At 34.1% G+C, this 18,874-nt stretch overlaps 2 protein-coding genes and 3 long non-coding RNA genes across 5 annotated transcripts; 4 read left to right on the top strand and 1 right to left on the bottom strand.

The window, feature by feature from the left end:
* Positions 1-4,367: 4,367 nt before the first annotated feature.
* LOC111437657 (transmembrane protein 230-like) lies at positions 4,368-5,234 on the top strand. The gene is made up of 2 exons (XM_023075736.1): positions 4,368-4,727; positions 4,823-5,234. Exons 1-2 carry the CDS (start codon positions 4,538-4,540, stop codon positions 4,942-4,944), a joined length of 312 nt encoding a protein of 103 aa, XP_022931504.1. The 5' UTR covers positions 4,368-4,537; the 3' UTR covers positions 4,945-5,234.
* Positions 5,235-8,231: 2,997 nt separating this feature from the next.
* On the top strand, positions 8,232-11,002 carry LOC111437665. The gene is made up of 4 exons (XR_002709463.1): positions 8,232-8,458; positions 8,550-8,759; positions 9,231-9,362; positions 10,381-11,002. It is a non-coding gene; the product is annotated as an uncharacterized LOC111437665 (long non-coding RNA).
* LOC111437672 lies at positions 9,921-10,407 on the bottom strand. The gene is made up of 2 exons (XR_002709465.1): positions 10,319-10,407; positions 9,921-10,233 (listed from the first exon to the last, which is right to left on the bottom strand). It is a non-coding gene; the product is annotated as an uncharacterized LOC111437672 (long non-coding RNA).
* Positions 11,003-12,033: 1,031 nt separating the features above from the next.
* Positions 12,034-12,359, top strand: LOC111437688. The gene is made up of 2 exons (XR_002709469.1): positions 12,034-12,081; positions 12,153-12,359. It is a non-coding gene; the product is annotated as an uncharacterized LOC111437688 (long non-coding RNA).
* Positions 12,360-16,598: 4,239 nt separating this feature from the next.
* Positions 16,599-17,810, top strand: LOC111437643 (homeobox-leucine zipper protein HAT3-like). The gene is made up of 3 exons (XM_023075711.1): positions 16,599-17,017; positions 17,303-17,382; positions 17,486-17,810. Exons 1-3 carry the CDS (start codon positions 16,724-16,726, stop codon positions 17,727-17,729), a joined length of 618 nt encoding a protein of 205 aa, XP_022931479.1. The 5' UTR covers positions 16,599-16,723; the 3' UTR covers positions 17,730-17,810.
* Positions 17,811-18,874: the final 1,064 nt, after the last annotated feature.

Below are 18,874 nucleotides of genomic sequence, written 5' to 3'. Positions count from 1 at the left end.
TTATTTTCATGTATGTATTTTTTTTATAAAAAAAAAACATAATTTTTGAAGTTCGGTTAAGAATTCAAATATACATCGAGATTTAAAAAAAAAAAAAAATAGTATGGAATTTATTAATGATTATAACTCTTAATTTTTTACGATATTTTTATTTCTATCGCGAAATTTTATCTATAATGTTTTCGGGATTTCATCTACGATATTTTTTTTTATTACAAAAAATGTTTTTTTAGTATAGTTTGAAAATTTTAAAATTCAGTTATACCGTTGAAAAGAAATGGACGAGTTTCATAGGATGCTTTAAGGGTCTCCTTCAACATAATATTGTGTATAAAAATTATTTGGTATTTGTATAAATTATATATATTAATTTAGTTTGTTTCTCTTTCAATCACATAGGATTCTCATATTCGAGAACGACTTGCAGTGGACACTTCAAAGATCTCAATTTGCCTTAATGATATACTCGTATGTCATACGTAACCTCTCTTTGAGCTCCATGAAACTCTTCTCGCATCCCTTTCGTCATTTAGTTGTTTTATCTTTCACCTTAGCTACCATTAATTCTCTAATGATTGTGAGGGTACGACCCAAACTTTTCCGTTTGATTAGGGTTTTTTTTTTTGTTAGGGTTTCGGTTATAAGGTCGTATAAATTATGAGTCGACTGGAAGAGAGGAGGGGATGGCCATGGATATGAGTGGAAGCATAATAGAGACAAGCAGATGACGAACCTTCATTTACTGGTCGTGTGCGTATCAGTCAGGTTAAAGGCTGCTCTTTGGCTTTGCCCTTTCTTCCATTTCTATCTCTTTCTTTATCTTTTGTCTCATTTCTCATGACTCCTTCTCCAACCTTCCATTATCATTGTTGTTGTCGTCTTATCGAACTCACAAGTTTAAGGGTTTGTTTGGTCGACAATCTAGATTAGTTCTTATATAAACACGTGATTATGAGCTAAATAAATTAAGTCTAGGATGAAATGAGTCGACATGAGGTGCCAAACAACTTCGTCAGTAAGAACTATGGAGAGTTATTAGTATGTTATTCTTACATACTTTTGATGAGATCCCACATCGGTCCAAGAGGAGAACAAAACATTACTTATAAGAGTGTGGAAACCTCTCTCTAGTAGACGTATTTTAAAATTGTGAGGCTGATAGCATTACGTAACATGCCAAAATTAACAATATCTACTAGTGGAGGCCACGGGCCATTACAAATGATATAAGAGTTTGATACCGAACAGTGTGCTAATGAGTACATTGGGTCACTAAGGGAGTAGATTGTGAGATCTCACATTGGTCCAAAGCATTACTCATAAGGGTATAGAAACCTCTCCCTTACAGATGCATTTTAAAATCATGAGGCCGACGACAATACGCAACAGGTCGAAACGGACAAATATCTATTAGCAGTAGCCTCGAGCCATTACAAATGGTATCAGAGCCAGACGTCGAGCAGTGTGTCAGCAAGGACGCTGGGTCCCCTAAGAGGGTGAACTGTGAGATCCCACGTCGGTTGAAGAGGGTTACTCATAAGGGTATGGAAACCTCTTCCTATCAGACACGTTTTAAAACCGTGAGGCGGAAGACAATTCATAAATGGCCGAAGTGGACAATGCTAGTAATGAGTTTGAGCTATTACATAAAACCCTTTCACTCGAATCATTATAGCAGACTTTCGTGTCTGTTCGATCAAGACAGGCTCATACCATTACATTCACGAATAAAATCTTTACAAACCTCGGTTAGTCTTTAAAAGATAAACTACCCGCGTTGCAGTGTCGGGGTCGGAGAGATGAAAACTTAAGACAATGGTACTCTCCCTCTCTCTCTCTCTCTCCAAACCCCATCTATTTTGGTTGAACCAAAAAAGAAACAGTCATGATCTCTCTATCCCACCGAATTACATCGCCCCCACCCACGTCTCTCTCACATATCTGTCTCTCTTTCAGCACCTCTCATCATCACCATTTCAATTGCCTTTAGCACGCCATTTTCTCTCTCATTCTTTCTCTCACCTTCCGCCATTAAAACCTGGATCGCCGGAGAAGGCGAGGTACCCCACAATTTGAGTTTCTGCAAAATGGGTATGGAGGTTATGGATGAATTCCGGCCACTTACCCCTTTAAGATTAACACCATCCCTTCAAATCCCCAAAGAAAGAAGAGATTTTCAAGAACAAGAACCAGAAGAATGCCAGACACCGACAGCCGCCGGCAGCCGCCTGAAGCCGACCATGGAATGTCCACCGGCACCGAAGAAACCTCGACCTCCTCGAAGAAAATTGAACTTTCAACCGCCGTCATTCTTTGATGCTCCTCAAGATCTCAAATCTGTGTATTTTGAGCTTCAATTTCCCTCCAAGAAGATCAAACCTATTTCCACGTGATCTTTGTACTATTATCTGTTCTCTCATTTATGCTTCTTCTTCTTCTTTCTAATTTGTTCAAAATCTTTTCCATTGATTAGCATGGCTGTGTAGAGTTTGAATTATATACTCCTAAAGATTAGTTTTTTTTAGTTCATCATGCTGTGAAGTTACGATATGTTCTTCTAATTCTCTAGAAGAATGTAACATCACAAGCTCACCGTTAGTAGATATTGTCTTTTTCTTGTTGGCACACCGCGTTGTGTCCACCCCGCTTCAGGGCTCAGCTTCCTCACTGACACATCACTAAGTGTGTGTCTTTGATATCATTTGCAATGGGTTTTGTGGGATCTTCCAATTCACCCCTTTCAGGGCCCAGCTCCTTGTTGGCACACTGTCTCCTGTCCACCCCGCTTCGGGGCTCAACCTCCTCATTGACACATTGTCTAGTGTATGTCTCTTATACCATTTGCAATGAGGTTGGTAGGATCTCCCAATCCACACCCTTTCAGGGCCCAGCGTCCTTGCTGGCGGGCTTTGTGGGATCTTCCAATTCACTCACCTTCAAGGCCCGACATCCTTGATGGCACACCGTCTCGTGTTCATCCCGCTTCGCGATTTAGCCTCTTTATTAGCACATCATCCCGTACATGGCTCAGATACCATTTATAACGACTCAAGCTCATCGTTAGTAGATATTGTCATCTTTAAGCTTTTCCTTTCGAGCTTTCATTCGAAATTTTTAAAACACGTATGATAAGGAGAGGTTTCCATCCCCATTCTTTAGAACGTTTTTGTTCCCGGGTAGAATTGTTCCCATTTTTTGAATTTGGGTAGATAGCAACAATTGCACCTTTTTGGCAGCTTTGAAATGATTAATGTCATTTATGTTACTGTTTTTATTAATTGAATTCATGAATCTTGTCATATTATCATTGATGTTTGAGGATTCCATGAAAAAAGTTCAAGAATTAAGAATTAAATTAAATCTTTTATTTTAATTAATTACCTTGTTTCATATCTATATAGGGATAACATTGGGCCTAATTAAAGAGGCTATTAAGTCAACGGACACAAAAGCCTGCCTCAGTTCAAGTTGAGTTAGTTCGAGTGCACGTACATAGGTACTTTGTGTAGCCACAACTTAATAAATCTTCGAAAAAATCTAATTCAAATTTCTCCGAACCCTATTTGACTTAATTTAGAAGTTCAATGGAAGCAAAAGGAACAGAATGGTTAGGTTTTGTTTGAGATCTCTCTCTGAGGTAAATCCTTAATGGATAAGGATATGGTTGATATTGATACCAAACTCTTAAATAAAAAAAATAAAAAAAACAAACAAACAAACAGAGTAGAGTTAGCCAAAATAGTCGATAACAAATCATTACCCTTACAATAGCAAAACGCTACGGTTAGAGAAGTTAGAACTAAAGTCAAGGTCAGTCCCACCATGATCGAGGCGAGGTCAAAACCATAGCGCAATCGATTAATTTGTTGAGGAGCTCAAATTTGTGAAGAATAATCAAGAAAAAATAAGCAGTAGAAAGTCTTGGTCAATGCCGAGGTAGAAAGTTCATAATGAAAGGTTGATTTGCTAAAGCTTCGATATGAGTAGGGTCAAAAGCTTCAAAACGATGGAATTGGTAGATTTTCTTTTTATTGACGGGATTATGAAAGTTGAACTACTAGTGAAGTTCAAAGTTCCATCGTAAGAGGAACCTTGTAAAGCATCCCGACACATAGTCAATGGATGGAACTCCATAGAAAAGATAAATTGGGTGAGTCGAGAAGTGGGTCGAGTTTGTGGATTAAAGTCGGTAGGGTTAGGAATCCCTGAGTTCGTATCGGGCCAAATCAGACAAAAAAAAATATATATATATATATATATATATATATTATATATAAACTTAAAACTCTAATTTAGGATTAATTAAGATAATTATAAGGTTTTACTGACGCCGACGTGGAAGTTTTCGCCTTTCTTTTCACTCCACCTCCTCGCGAGTCAAAAAAACAGGTAGGTGTCTCTTTGCTTCAAAAAACAAAATTCCACCGTCGTCGCCGCCGATTTCTCTACCAAATCCCGGCACCTATTTTTCTGCGGATCCAAGCTTCAACACCTTCTTCTTCCTTCAACCCTAGATCTCCGTTTATTACAGAGAAAGATGGCGTACGTGGACCATGCGTTTTCGATAACAGACGAAGACATTATGATGGATTCTCCCTTCACCGTCAACAATCGGCCTCCTATCAAGGAGATCGCTCTTGCTGTTTCTCTTCTCTTTTTTGGAATGATTGGAATCATCGTTGGTATCTTCATGGCCAGTAATCGAGTCGGTGGTGATCGTGCTCACGGTACTTTTTTTTTTTTTTTTGTCTGCTTTGTGTTCTTCTAATTTTGCCCTAGTTCGAATGTTAATAAGTTTTGCTTTGTTCTTGATGATTTTCAGGGGTGTTCTTCTCGTTGTTGGGAGCTCTCTTGTTTATTCCGGGTTTCTATTACACGCGGATTGCTTACTATGCGTACAAGGGTTACAAGGGTTTCTCCTTCTCCAACATACCGCCTGTCTAAATCCTCCAAGTCCAACCACTTCTCTACACTTGTACATATTTTCTTCTCCAGATTTCTTCACTCTCTACGCTGTTCCCCCTCCCGCTTCTCCTTTGACTACAACCAACACTATCCGTTTACTATCGATGAAGTGTGAAGGATTGTATGTGAATTTGAGTTGTGCATTATCGACATAGTTATTCTTCTTCAAGCTTTACTTCCTAGTGGTCGTTCCTACAAGCGTTTCAATATACATGGTGAATTTCAGAGTATAATCGAGTCTTTTATCTATATAATCTTAAGTTTCATTACTTTCTTACTCTAGTTTGATTGTTGATTTGAACAAATTCGAGTCTATCATGTGAAAAAAAATAAAGATTTAAATTTATCTAGCCAGATTCAAGTCTCTCCAGGACTTACCCAGCTTTGGAAATATTAAAGAGGTTCCACTTTCTAAATGCACTTCAATTTTATTCATGTTTTTTTATCAGTTTGATATCTATCTTCTGGAAATTAGTTGCTACTTTTACATTGACATACAGAATGCTGTCCGTTTGTCGCTGCCCATTGCTTGTCCCCTTATTGGTTGATGAATGAGATTGGCATTAGATTTATTGTGTTTAGTTTCTTGGTCTTTGAGATCCTTTGTGGAGTAATATGCAGGTTACTAGAAGTCTATTTTTTTTGTGAAAGGACTTGTTGATATGAAAAGAATATGAAGACAATGGGATTTAGAAGCCCAAGTTGTGTCCTTGGGAAATATTCTCATTCTTCAGTTACTGGCATTTCCCCCCTTTAAACTAGACGTTTCTAGATCGTTTGTGTTCCATTATTTTCTTATTTGTACTGATTTGTACAAGACTGAAATACTAAGGAAATTTAGCTATACTATTGGATGACCTTGAGGTGAGCTGAGATGAATTGGGACAAACAACCTCAGTCTAATAAAATCGTGGACGAAAGCATTGGAAGTTAGTTCGATTATACAAACATCTTATTTTCCATCCTGATGTTCTTGATGGTTAGAAACCCCTGGGTCGGGTGGATCTTTGGGCTTTCTCTTGAATTTACTTGAGCATGTTGGTGCTAAAAGAGCCAGCATGGAGGATGCAGTTGCAGTTAGGTGTCGTCATAGATTGAGAACATAAACCATAATCATTTTCCTTTCCCTCTTATTTGAGTTTTTGCTTATCTTTTCCGAAAAGATTGATCAAATCTGAATAATGCCTCCTTTGTAGGACAGGACAAACACAAACTCACTCAGGATATGGCTAGAAATCACCGTTGTTCTTGTTTGGCGAAATCACCCATCCACGACTCTCCATGCAGCAGGCCTACATGATGGTTGGTTTAGCTATTCTCCTGGATATACAGTTTTCCTAGTACAAGAATAATGGTTTAGTGCTTTATTTTGAAGTCTATAGCCTTCAAAATTGCTGATGTGCTTTGTTGTTTGAAGAAAAATAGCCTGTCTATAGCCTTATAAAGTTCTCCTTGATGGCTTTAGCTTGTAGGATCTTTTCATCTTTAGAATCAATTTTTAGGGATTTCTGATGGTGGAGCTTCTAATGCGATCTTCCCCCTCCCTTCTTAGCCTCATTGCTCACATTTGATGTAGGCACTTGTCACACCTTCATTATTGCATTATTTATTTCAAGGAGTAGAGGATGTAGACCATATACGGTTGCATTGTGCTGTTCAATTAACTAGGCCATCGATGAACCTTGATGATGATAGTGAGAATGAAGCATATCCTTTTTCTATCATTCCACATGGTCGATATCGAGTGTTTCCTGATCAAGTCTCCTTTCGAGTGTCGGAGATACCCATTCTTTAGCCTCTGTGTTCTCTTAATCCTTTAGTAAGCTATCTGCTAGATCAATGTAAGGAGCTTCGTAAAGAATCTGTACCAAAAGTATTGGGAGTTAAGTATCTGCTAGAATTAATTACACACTTTAATGGGTTAGTTTTGTGGCATTGTCAATCAAATTTATTATCGTAGTTGTTTCAATAATATGCCTGCCCCCATGTTTAGATGCATCTGGAAGGTGGTTGGAGGAGTTAAGTATCTCATTGGGGGGGGGGNGGGGGGGGGTTGGTCTTTCCTAAACCATTGAATGCAGTACAAATTTGATGCACCGAGGCATTTGGACTGGAAAAGGGTTCTCATTGAAATATAAATGGAGTCATTTTGAATTCTGTCTTTTAATTTTCATGCAAGAATCCCATTTTCAGTCAAGTTTTGAAACCACTGTTATTGAGGCCATGAATCCAGGGGCTGGGACACTCTGTTCACCATGCAGGTAGTCCATACCAGTATTAGGAAGTGCAACTGGGTTGGGATGGGTCGGGTCGTTTTTCTTCTTCTTATTATTATGTGAACTGACCCGATCTGGGTCAGTTTTCACATTCATAAACCCGAACAGGTTTGGTTCGTTTGTTTTTTAATATATCCATACATGAATGTACGATGCTAAGTTGATACAAAATTGAACCACCCCTACCTGTTGGATCTGTTTTACTTCTTTTTTCAATGTGATAGTTTACCCAATATAAATTAAATAAATTTGGAAGTTTTACAGTAACATTATTTATTATCTTGATCAATTTCTTCAGGTCATTCAATTTCTTCTCTCAATATTATCGAGAGATGTATCGAGAATCTTGAATCGAGTAAATTTAATCTCACCAATTTAGTATATCAAAATGTATGTCGACATAAGCATCGGTTAGATACCGAGCCACCTTTGTTTTGCAATCATCTAGATCTTTTTTCTTGCTTAGTCTAATCCTATTCCACTTGAAACATTAAAGGAGACGGATGATATTTTCATTTGATTTTGACAGTTTGATAGAACACAATCCACGTTCTAACAATGTTTTAACTATAAGAGAATTAAAAAAACACACACACAAAAATTTAGACAAGATCTTTACAACAATTTTTAATCTGAACTCCAACATAAAACCTGTTTAATTTATTGATCTAAAGGATTTGAAGTTAGATTTTTGATGGATTTAAAGATACATAAAACCTGTTTAATTTTTGAAGTTAGATTTAAACCTTTTATTAAAAAAAAATGATGGATTTAAATAATTGACAATACCAAAATCATTAGTTAACAAAAATTAAGGGACTAATTTGAAAATCAAACTAAAATTATCTAACAAATATAAGAAGAAAAAAAAGTGAGATTTTTACAATATTCTATTTTCTTAGTTAAATTATAAATTATAATATAAAAAGTTTTTAAAAAAAGAGAGAATTTTAGGATATTATCTTTAAATTTGTACTGAAACTAAGCTGCGCGCGAGAAGGCGTTTGTATATAAGGACCAGACACTCTGTGCTGAAGGAATTCCCAATTCATTCAATCACAGGGTGCGTCAATGGAGGCGCCGAGGAAGCTTTGTAGCCCATAGCCATATCTCTTCTTCCAAAACCTAACGAAAGAGACGATCCAAATCCCAATCCAACTTCAATGTCATCACCACTCTCTATCTCTTCTTCTCGCCGCCGTTTCCATCCCTCCAGAGTAACCCATCTCTTTCTATGCGTTTACCTGCCCTTGGATTTAACTCTTTCGTTGGTTCTTGATTTTGACTGTCTTTGTTTTCCCATTTCAGGCGCACAGGCATCGCTTCTCGTTCGATCATATCGCTCTGTATGAATGAACTGATTGCTTCGAATGATGCGGTTGTGAGAGATTTGATCGCGACCTTTGCGTATTCGAAGAGAAGAGTTGCGTTGGCTGCTTGTAATGCTGTTATGGATTTGTCCACCGCGTTGTTTGGGCGGCGGAGGTTGGTAGAGGTCTCTCCCATTGGGTGTCTTATGTAAGTATTTATACATGTCGACTCTAATTCTGGATTTCCTTTTTAGTTTGTCTCATATGGTGAAATCGGTTTAACTATGAACTTAATTATGTTCTTGATTTTGCTTTTGTACTCTGTATCTTTGCATTTCCAAACGAAAAGGATATGACTGAAAGAACTTTGTGATTAATACGACATACAATTCGGTGGTGTGATGGTTTGTGCAGCGAATGATAGTTGAATCAATCTAACATCTATACAAGCTCAGGGTATTTTCTTGGATATCTGGACTTAATATCTACTAGATCTGCGTTTATGCAGGCTTAAAGTTAAGTTATGCAAGAAAATGTGAAGAAATTTTTAAACAAGGTTATACAATTGATCTGTGTGGCATGGAATTTCTGTATAAGAAGATTTTTGCTACTGCAAATGCTATAGCATCTCTGTTTGGTCAACCATCTGTAGGTACTGATATGCACTTGACACCTCCAGGTTCTCTGGGTTTGGCTAGTCAATATGGTGATCATTGTGTGTTTGTATTGCCGTCAGATATTGTCCGTTTTGGTTCGTTCGCCGTCAGCCGATGTGGGATCTATCCACCTCCTTAGGGGCCGGCGTTAAAAGGTATGATATTTTTGGGGCTTATATGTAGAACGTAAAAGTCTGGACTGTTACTAGCATGAAGTTTTGAAAGGTTAAACAATTAAAGGTTATTATACGGATTTCAATCTAGGGAGCAAGTCATGTGCTGTGACCAACATGCTTTTAGTAAAGTATGGAACCTTGTGGTGTTTCCATGGGACACAAGCAGCTTTTTGGACCCAATGCTTCTAATTGTTATTTGTGTTCAAATGCCCATAATGCATGTTGGATTCTCCTTTTTTTGTCCTCCTAAAATTGGACTTCGAATTTGTGGACCCCTGGGAGTTAATCAGACAGCTATTTGTGTTCATACAAGTGTATTATAGTGAGAACCTTCATATGATCATTTAATTATGTACGACGATGATTCTTAACCAAGAAAGTAATATATGATCACAATCGTTTTACGTTTGAGCTTTTTTATGATTTCGTGTTCATGTCAAAGCTAATTCTCGTCATAGATCACTTGTAAAAGCCTAAAATTAGTTGTAATTATTGCATTGCTAGTTCCAGGGTGCGCAAAGATCTATGGTAGTTGAGTTCACATTTAAGTGCTTATTGTGATCAAAGCACATGACATTTGATAGATTGTATATATAATTGTAACATAATTGTTACATGAATAAAAGAGAGCATTTGATAGATTATACAGAAAAATGTGTCTGTAGTGCAGTACATGTATAAGTAGCTCATGTCATCTTGAAAGTTGATACATAGCCTATGGCTATGGATGATCGGGCGGATTCGGATGCGTTTTCGGCCCATTATAGTCAATATGGTAGACAAGTTCATCGGCACCGTCGATACTTTTTTCATATTCATGTGTGTTGGAGGAAATTTCTTGTTTATGATCCTGCATTTTGGAATATCCATATGTTAGGGTGGCGGAATCCATTCCAAAAGCCAAAATCAAAGAAGTTAGTATTAATTTAGCATACCTTGACTCTGTGATATTCATGTTCTGGGTTGGAAAATGATGTATCAAGGTACTTCCTTGCAGGTCTTCCTTCAGAGGCGAAAGTCTGAGGATGAGAATGAAAGGGATCCACAGAAAGAAGATAGAAGAGGGCAGTAAAGAGCAGGAAACATTGAATAAAATGTGAGTATCTCATTTCTTGACTTTGTCTGCCAAAATAAAGATGAGGTTATCTTGGGATGGAAAGAGATGGGTTTGCAGCAATATATATAGGCCAGGCTTATGATTTTGTTGCTAATTCAGAATGAAACAGACACAATACCAACCAAGAATCCAGACAACTGCCTCTGTCTTCAACCCATTTACCTTTTTTTCAGCCGACTTAACTGGTTGAAATTTCACGTGTTCGTTCCATGCCAAACAGAACCTCTCATGGCATGGCCAGATTGTTCATCGCTGTTTTTACTCTTTGGCTCTCTCTCTCTCTCCCCCCTATCTTTATCCTGTCAGTTACATGGTAATAGATGCTCGATGCCATTTTAGGAAAATAAAATCCTGCATTTTCTTTCCTGGTTTTAAAAAAATGAAAAAAAGCCCATCTTTTCGCTGTCTCTAGATCTATTCTTACTCGAGTGATAAGTTTGGATTTTGGATGATGGGTGTAACGGCCCAAAGCCGGTATCAGATATTGCTTTGTTTTAAGGCTTGGCTTCCCCTCCCCTCCCCTCCCCTCCCCTCCCCTCCCCTCCCTCAAGGTTTTAGAGGTTTTAAAACGCTTTTAAAATGCATCTGTTAGGAAACATCTCGCTAGGGAGAGGTTTACACACACACTATAAACAATGCTCTGTTCTCTCTCTAACTGATGTGAGCTCTCACAATCCATCCTCCTTTGGGGTCAGTGTCACAATCGTCTTTTCTTGGCAGCGGATTTGGCGATTGTGCGACACTCACTCTCAACACGGTATATTCAAGCCTCGGATCCCGATTTAAAAAGCAAGTTTTAGAGAAAGAGGGAGAGATTTTGGAAAAGAGTTTTGAAAGCAAGAATGAGAGAGAGATTAAGAGTGGTGTTGTATTGCATGCAAACAAAAAGGCAACAACAACTGCATATGCAGTATATAACTTTTCGGGTAAGGAGAATTTGACAACTAGTCATATCCCAGGCATTTCATGTCTACCAAGCATAGCCATGATTTCGCCAAAACGTCATACTCTTAAAGAAAACAAGAAGGAAATAATACCACATGAAAGAAGTAAAAGAAAGTGGTAAAGTAGTATAAAGCAAGGGTTTCGGCATGTAACGGACATGCGGCCATAGACAACACGCGTTGGACAAGCATGGCCGAGACACCCAGCATCCTCACTGGCACTCGTTTCCCTTCCAATCGATGTGGTACCCCCCAATCCACCCCCTTTCAGGGCCCAGCGTCCTCGCTAGCACATCACCTGGTGTCCACTCCCTTTGGGATTCAGTCTCCTTGTTGGTACATCGCTTCTAACTTTGATACCATTTGTAACAGCTCAATCCCACCGCAAGCAAATATTGTCTATTTGGGCTTTTCCTTATGAGCTTCCCTTTAAAGTTTTAAAATGCGTATGCAGGTTTCCGCACCCTTATAAATAATGTTTCGTTCCCCTATTCAATTAATTTGTCATTTTCCGGAGTAAGAATTATCGGTCATTTTCAACTTATACCCAATTTTTTGGTCCAAACTTTTCGAATTTTGTTGGGATATGTGTAAAGGTTGTGAATTTGTGAAGCCATGGAGAATTTTGGTGCAGGAGGTAGGCATTGTGGTGTGGTGTGGTGTGTATGCAATAAATATACGGAACTGAAAGAGGTGTGCATTTTACAGCTTTTGAGCATGATTGATTCTTGCATGATTAACATCATCACCAATGGCTACACTGGAGATTCCATGTGACATTGATTTGAAAGGGAAGTGGTAATGTGAATTAATCAGCTGATATATAAGTGTCATCAACCCAGGCTTCATGACATGACTTCCCTTTTGTTTTCTTCCTATGAATGTGAACACCTCAGATCTAGAAATTTGAACTTTCATCATTTTCTGATAGTGATAGTGTAGTTTCTTACTCCAATGACAAGACTTATCTGATAACAAATGGATGTCCACAGTTTCTGGAAAGATTGGTGTTCTTTATTCCGTTTAATGATATACAAATGATGTAATGAGAATATAACAGGCAAGACCCACCACTAATAGATATTGTCTTCTTTTGACTTTTTCTTTCGAGCTTCCCCTTAAAGTTTTTAAAACGTGGTTGCCAGAGAAAAGTTTCCACATCCTGTAAACAATGCTTCATTCTCCTTCAAATCGATGTGGGATCTCACAATCTACCCCTCTTCGGGGCCTAGCTTCTTCACTCGCACTCGTTTCTTTCTCTAACCGATGTGAGATCTCACAATCCACCCCCCTTTAGAGCCCAGCGTCTTCGCAGGCACTCATTCCCTTCTCTAATCGATGTGGGACTCTCCAATCTACCTTCTTCTCTTGGTTGGCACACCATCTCTTGTTCACCCCCTTCAGGGTTCAGTCTCCTTGCTGGCACATCGTCTGGGGGTCTAGCTCTGATACCATTTGTAGCAGCTCAAACTTACGGCTAGCAGACATTTATCTTCTTTGGGCTTTCTTTTTCGGACTAACCCTCAAGGTTTTTTAAAACGCTTCTATTAGTGGGAAGTTTTCACACCCTTATAAATTATGTTTCATTCTTCTCTCCAACCGATGTGAGATCTCATAAAGAATGAATTATATAATTGTCAATTTGGGTTTAGCTTAAGGAGCTAAACCGTATACTCTCGATCAAGAGATCAAATGATCTTACTTTAGCCTGCATTAGGTTTCTATTAAATAATTCATTAAAAATGATGAAAAAAAAACTGAAATAATTTTATTTTAATTCAAAAGCTGTGGACTAAAATAGATGTTTGAGAGTAAAGTATGGGAATAAGAATAGGATTCAAACCCCAAGAAAAATTAAGCAAATGACATTCTTAAGCTCTACAGATTGTAAAAATAAAAAATTAAAAAAAAGGGTGAATTTAAATTTATTCAACAATAAGATTTGATCGATCAACAAGTATATCACAGTAAAAATCCATGTTTTTAACCTTCAAATGTAAAAAGCTAGTGGTCAAAAAATTCCTTCAAGAGTGAAAAAAAAAAAAAAAAAAACTGACCTTTAATTTTTTATTTATTTTATGTTTAATAATTGGAAGTAAAAATAATTTTTTAATTTTTTTGTTCGATGACTCTTTAATTTTTTTTATTTTGTCTTATAGAAAATTTAGGTTAAAGTTCCATCCGACATAAAACTTGATTTTATATCTAATAATTAGTTATTAATTTAAAAAAAAAATTAAATATATTAAACATTTTTATATCTTACCCATTAAACATAAATTTAAAAGATGAGGTGTGACCCCTTTAAAATATAAAAATAGAATAGAATTATATAAAGTTTAAATATAATTATATAAAAGTTTAGTTGAAAATAAACCTAAAAAAGTAACAAATATTATCAAATCTCAACCCATAATATTCTGATTTAAAATTTGACCAAGCAAATTTTATAGATTTAATCTTATCCCTTAATTTTATTTTAATGAACACTATACCCATAATTTATTAATTACCTACAAAAATACATGGTAAATACTTCTAATATTGTCAAAAATAAAATAAATCCCTCTAATAATATTGATGCCTTAAACAAAATTTATGAAGCTCTTATTCATTTACTATTTATTGTTTATTTTTTAGAGTATAATTAGGGAATATTTATTTATTAGTTAAAAGTAATTATTCCCTTTTAGCTTTTTTATTTTCAGAATTGTTCTATTTTAGGTATTTTATTTTTAAATTTTTTTTAATTTATATAGTATTGTGATTAAAACGAATAATTAAGGTCTAAAAATCATAGTCATCATAAAAAATAGAAATCTTTTTAGGGGTTAATTTCAGGATTTTTTTTTTTTTTTTTTTTGGGAAGAATATGTTTTGATTAGTTAAAGTTATGCTTATATTAGTTATTATTTGCCGTGCTTTCAATTTTACGAACTTTATATCGGATATTCTATTTTTATAATTTGACATTGTGATTAGATCGAATAATTAGGGTCCAAAAATCATAGTCGAAGAACAATACATCAAATCTTTCAATTTTTATACCATTTTCGTACGTTATAATATTTTTTACATTATTACTTTCAGACCTTTTCTGTTGCAGATCTTAATACATTTCTTTTTCATTTTTTTTAAATTAACTTCGAATATTTAATATTTTAAATACAATAAACGATAATAATACGATGGAATAAAGAATATTTTCAGATATAACTTTTTTTTTAAAAAAAAAAAACATTCAATATTATATTTTAAACAACTTTCCTTTTTAAGTAACTTTGCGACATTTCGAGAATATATAAATATTTTATATCGATATTATAATCTCGAACAAATATTAAATATTAGTATAAGATAAATTATTATGAATTTTATTGATTTATGGGTTCTCTTAATTCAATCAACTTGAATTTATTAATTTTAAAATATATATATATATATATATATATATATATATATATATATATATATATATATATATATATATATATATATATATATTTTCAATCATATATACATATATTTTTTTTATTTAATAAAATTTTAAATTATTTATTCTCTAAACACTCTTTAAAATAATTTTTACTATTGGAAAGGGAATTTTTTAAAATATATATTAAAATTAAGTTGCAAAATTTAATTAAATGATTTGAACACACTTGAACTAATCAAACTAAAAAAAATTTATGGTTGAGTTAGGTTCATTATTTAATAAAAATTGTTTGGGTTGAAAATTTTATGACCCGAACAATTGGGTTGAGTCTAAAAAATGTCTTGATCCGACGGGATCGAACCCAATTCATGAATACCCCTAATTAAACTCTAACCAAATATTTCTCGGAATGAGATCATATTTTGACTTCTTTTTTCTTAGTTCTTGACTATAATTTAATATGAGTTCGAATCGAGACTATTTTGATGATTATATAATTATATAATTATATTTTACCTATTTTTTTTTTTTAAAGGTTGATTTTGTATTTTCCTTTCAGATTTATATATGCATTTTAGCAAAGGAAGCATTATAATGATTGGAAAAAGAAAATTTTAAAATATAAATATATAAATATATTAAAAATAAATAAATAATAATGGGGAAAAAATGGGTTAAAAAGTTATAATTGAAAGTCAGTTTCAAAGGAAGAAAAAAAATTATTTTACTTAAAAAATAATAATAATAATTAAATAAATAAAACTCATAAATTTGGCAGTTTTTTTTTTCAAACTCAATAATGTGAAAACGCTTACAAATCAATTGGAGAAACTCCTTTTAATGTAAACTATTTTGTTTATAATTTTCTAAATTATTTAAATTTTATTTTTAAAAATTAAATGAAGTAAATAATAATAATAAAAAAAATTTCGTTATTGATACTTAACTTAAACTACACTTAATTAGTAATTAATTTATTCATCATTTTGATTTTACAATTATTACGAATCTTTAAAAAAAATTAAAAAAAAATCCTTTTATTCAACTTTTAACACCCTTTTAAAAGGTGTAACCTCCAAAATTTCAAAAACTAAATTATATATATTTTTAAATTTATTATTCTTAACTTTTAAAACGTTTTTAAAAAACAGATTATAAAATGCAATAAAATAAATAAATAAACAAAACTTTATACATAAAGAGAGAAAAAAAAAATCCATGGTTCCAAAAAAGATGCTTCGAAAATGCAAAATCACTATTACTTCCCTTAAATAAATACCCTTTCAAATATCTAATAATTTAGTCTCTAAATTTTAGTATATAATAATTTATACTTTTGAAATTATTATTTAATATTTAAATTTTAAAATATAAATGAAAAGATATCTAAATTAATTGATGCGGAGTAACTCTAAAATTATAATTTTGTGTCCCGTGGATTCGTAAAAAAGTTTAAATTTTTGACGTGGGACGTAAAAATAAAAAATAAAAAATTGGATATATATATATATATATATATATGTTATTAAAGGAAGTCAAAGAAGGATATGAGTGGAGAAATGCATTTAAGGAAGATTTGGGTTTGGTCTTAGGGGTCAGAGTTGTAACGCATGCCTTTACTCTTTCAAAAATTCTTATTCTCTCATTCCCTAAATTCTCTCTCTTCTATTTATTTTCTCTCTCTAAAAATTAAAAAAAAAAAAAAACTCCTTCATAAACCCAATAATAATTAAAACCCCTACGAGATCATCATAACTGATATTCAACTCGAAACCTCTTTCCTTCAAACCCTCTCTTAATACCCTCTCCCTCTCATCCCTCTCTTTCTCTCTCTACATCCGCCATGGGAGACCAAGACGACCTCTGCAACATCAGGCTCGGCCTTAGCCTCGGCTCTGGATTTGGGGAATACGTCCCCAAAAAGATGCAGAAAATCAACAGTAATCATAACAACCCTAAATCCTGCACTGACCTCTCCTTCACCCTGGTTCCGAAGCAAGAATTGGCCATTAATTCTTCAACCACAACCAACAGCCTCGGCTCCGAACGTGAAAGAGAGAGAAAAAAGCTTCGGCTTTCTAAAGAACAAGCCACTTTGCTCGAAGAAAGCTTCAAACTTCACACCACTTTGAATCCTGTAAGCTTTTTTTTTTTTTCATACCCATTTCACCATTTTCCATAATTTTCAATTTTCAAAAATACCCATTTCATCATTTTTCATAATTTTCATTTTTCAAAAATACCCATTTCACCATTTTGCATAATTTTCATTTTTTTCAAATACCCATTTCACCATTTTCCAAAATTTTCATTTTTCAAAAATACCCATTTCATCATTTTGCATAATTTTCATTTATTTCAAATACCCATCTCGTTTTTGTGTCAAAAATTTGATTTTTATTGTTTTTGCATGGATTTGTAGGCTCAGAAACAGGCACTTGCCCACCAATTAAACCTCAAAACACGACAAGTGGAAGTCTGGTTCCAAAACAGACGTGCAAGGTAATAATAATAATAAGAAGAAGAATAAGAATAAGAATAAAAAAAAACATTAATTTCTTCAAAAATAAATAAATAACTCTGTTTGAATTTTAAAAAAAAATAGGACGAAATTGAAGCAAACGGAAGTGGACTGCGAGTTCTTGAAGAAATGCTGCGAGAGGCTGAACGAAGAGAATCGGAGGTTGAAGAAAGAGTTGCATGAATTAAGATCCATCAAACTCGGAGCTTCCCAGTTGTATATTCAGCTCCCCAAGGCGGCGACGCTCACAATTTGCCCCTCATGCGACAAGATCACCAGGACACCCGCCGCCAACGCCGCCGCCGAGCCCAACTCTCCGCCACTATAATTTAATGTCATTTTTTGTAGTACAGGAAAAGGGATCAATAATTTAAGCTCAATAACTTTACAGCCTTTTTAGATTATTATATGAATCATTTCTATTTTTTTTTTAATTAATTAAGAACTAGAAGGAATTTAAATAGGAATTAATTAAGCATAATTCCTATAATTTTATAGGGTTTAAGACATAATAAAAAAACAAAAATGAGTGGGGTCTAATTTGTCTTTTCACCCCTACTTCTCATTTAATTTTACCATGGTTGAATAATTCAACTTTCATAATTTACACAATTTGGACCATAATTTTTATTTTCTTGGCTTATATTTTTCATGGAAATTACCATTTTGGGCCATAATTTCTCTTTTCTTGTGGTCTCAAATAATTTTGACAATGGGAACTTTAAAATCAAAGTTGGACTTTTGTTGAATATTAAATAATAATAATAAATTAAATAAATAATTTTTTTTTGCATATAAATTGGGAATGATGGAGTTTCGTTTTGGGTTGGTAGAGTAAAAGGGTTTTGAATTTTAAGAACCTAATCTTTGACCAAATATCATGTCAACAAATTATGTGTTTATATTTCTTGTAATCATCGCCAATCACCTCTCTCAATATTATAAATATAATATTATCCAACAAAATCATATAAATAAATAAATATATTACGTGAGATCCCACGTTCGTTACAGAGAAGAACGAAATATTTCTTGTAAGAATGTAAAAACTTCTACTTAGAAGACGCGTTTTAAAACTTAGACAATAACTCTCGAGATTTTTTTTTAGTGTCATTTTGTGGATGTGAAAAGATCGGTTCATGGCCGGATGAATTCTATAAGTTACATCCTTGTGGTTATCGAAACTTTGATCTCTTACATGTCCAAGTTCGGTTGGATAAGACGAGACAATTTAATCTAAAAGGATTTTTCCATAATCACACCACTCGAACAATAATGTGGTGTTAAATATATTATTATTGTAATAATAATAATTATTATTATTATTTTAATCTATAATTAAAACAAATACATTTACATCAATTATAATGTTTATTGTTAAGCTTACGTATTTAATTATAAAGATTAATTATGTAAATCAAATGTCCACGATTAACTTATTAGAAATCTAATGTTAAATTTTTAAAATTGTTA

Source organism: Cucurbita moschata, unplaced genomic scaffold (genome assembly GCF_002738365.1).
Source record: "Cucurbita moschata cultivar Rifu unplaced genomic scaffold, Cmos_1.0 Cmo_Scf00003, whole genome shotgun sequence".
NCBI lineage: Eukaryota > Viridiplantae > Streptophyta > Magnoliopsida > Cucurbitales > Cucurbitaceae > Cucurbita > Cucurbita moschata.
The sequence above is the reverse complement of the archived record's forward strand: the minus strand, read 5'-3'. Positions and strand labels throughout refer to the sequence as shown.

Coding starts and splice junctions, on each gene's coding strand:
- LOC111437657 (XM_023075736.1), top strand. CDS start 4,538: ATGGCGTACGTGGACCATGCGTTTTCGATAACAGACGAAGACATTATG. Junction 4,728..4,822: donor CGGTGGTGATCGTGCTCACG/GTACTTTTTTTT, acceptor GATGATTTTCAG/GGGTGTTCTTCTCGTTGTTG.
- LOC111437643 (XM_023075711.1), top strand. CDS start 16,724: ATGGGAGACCAAGACGACCTCTGCAACATCAGGCTCGGCCTTAGCCTC. Junction 17,018..17,302: donor TTCACACCACTTTGAATCCT/GTAAGCTTTTTT, acceptor ATGGATTTGTAG/GCTCAGAAACAGGCACTTGC. Junction 17,383..17,485: donor TTCCAAAACAGACGTGCAAG/GTAATAATAATA, acceptor AAAAAAAAATAG/GACGAAATTGAAGCAAACGG.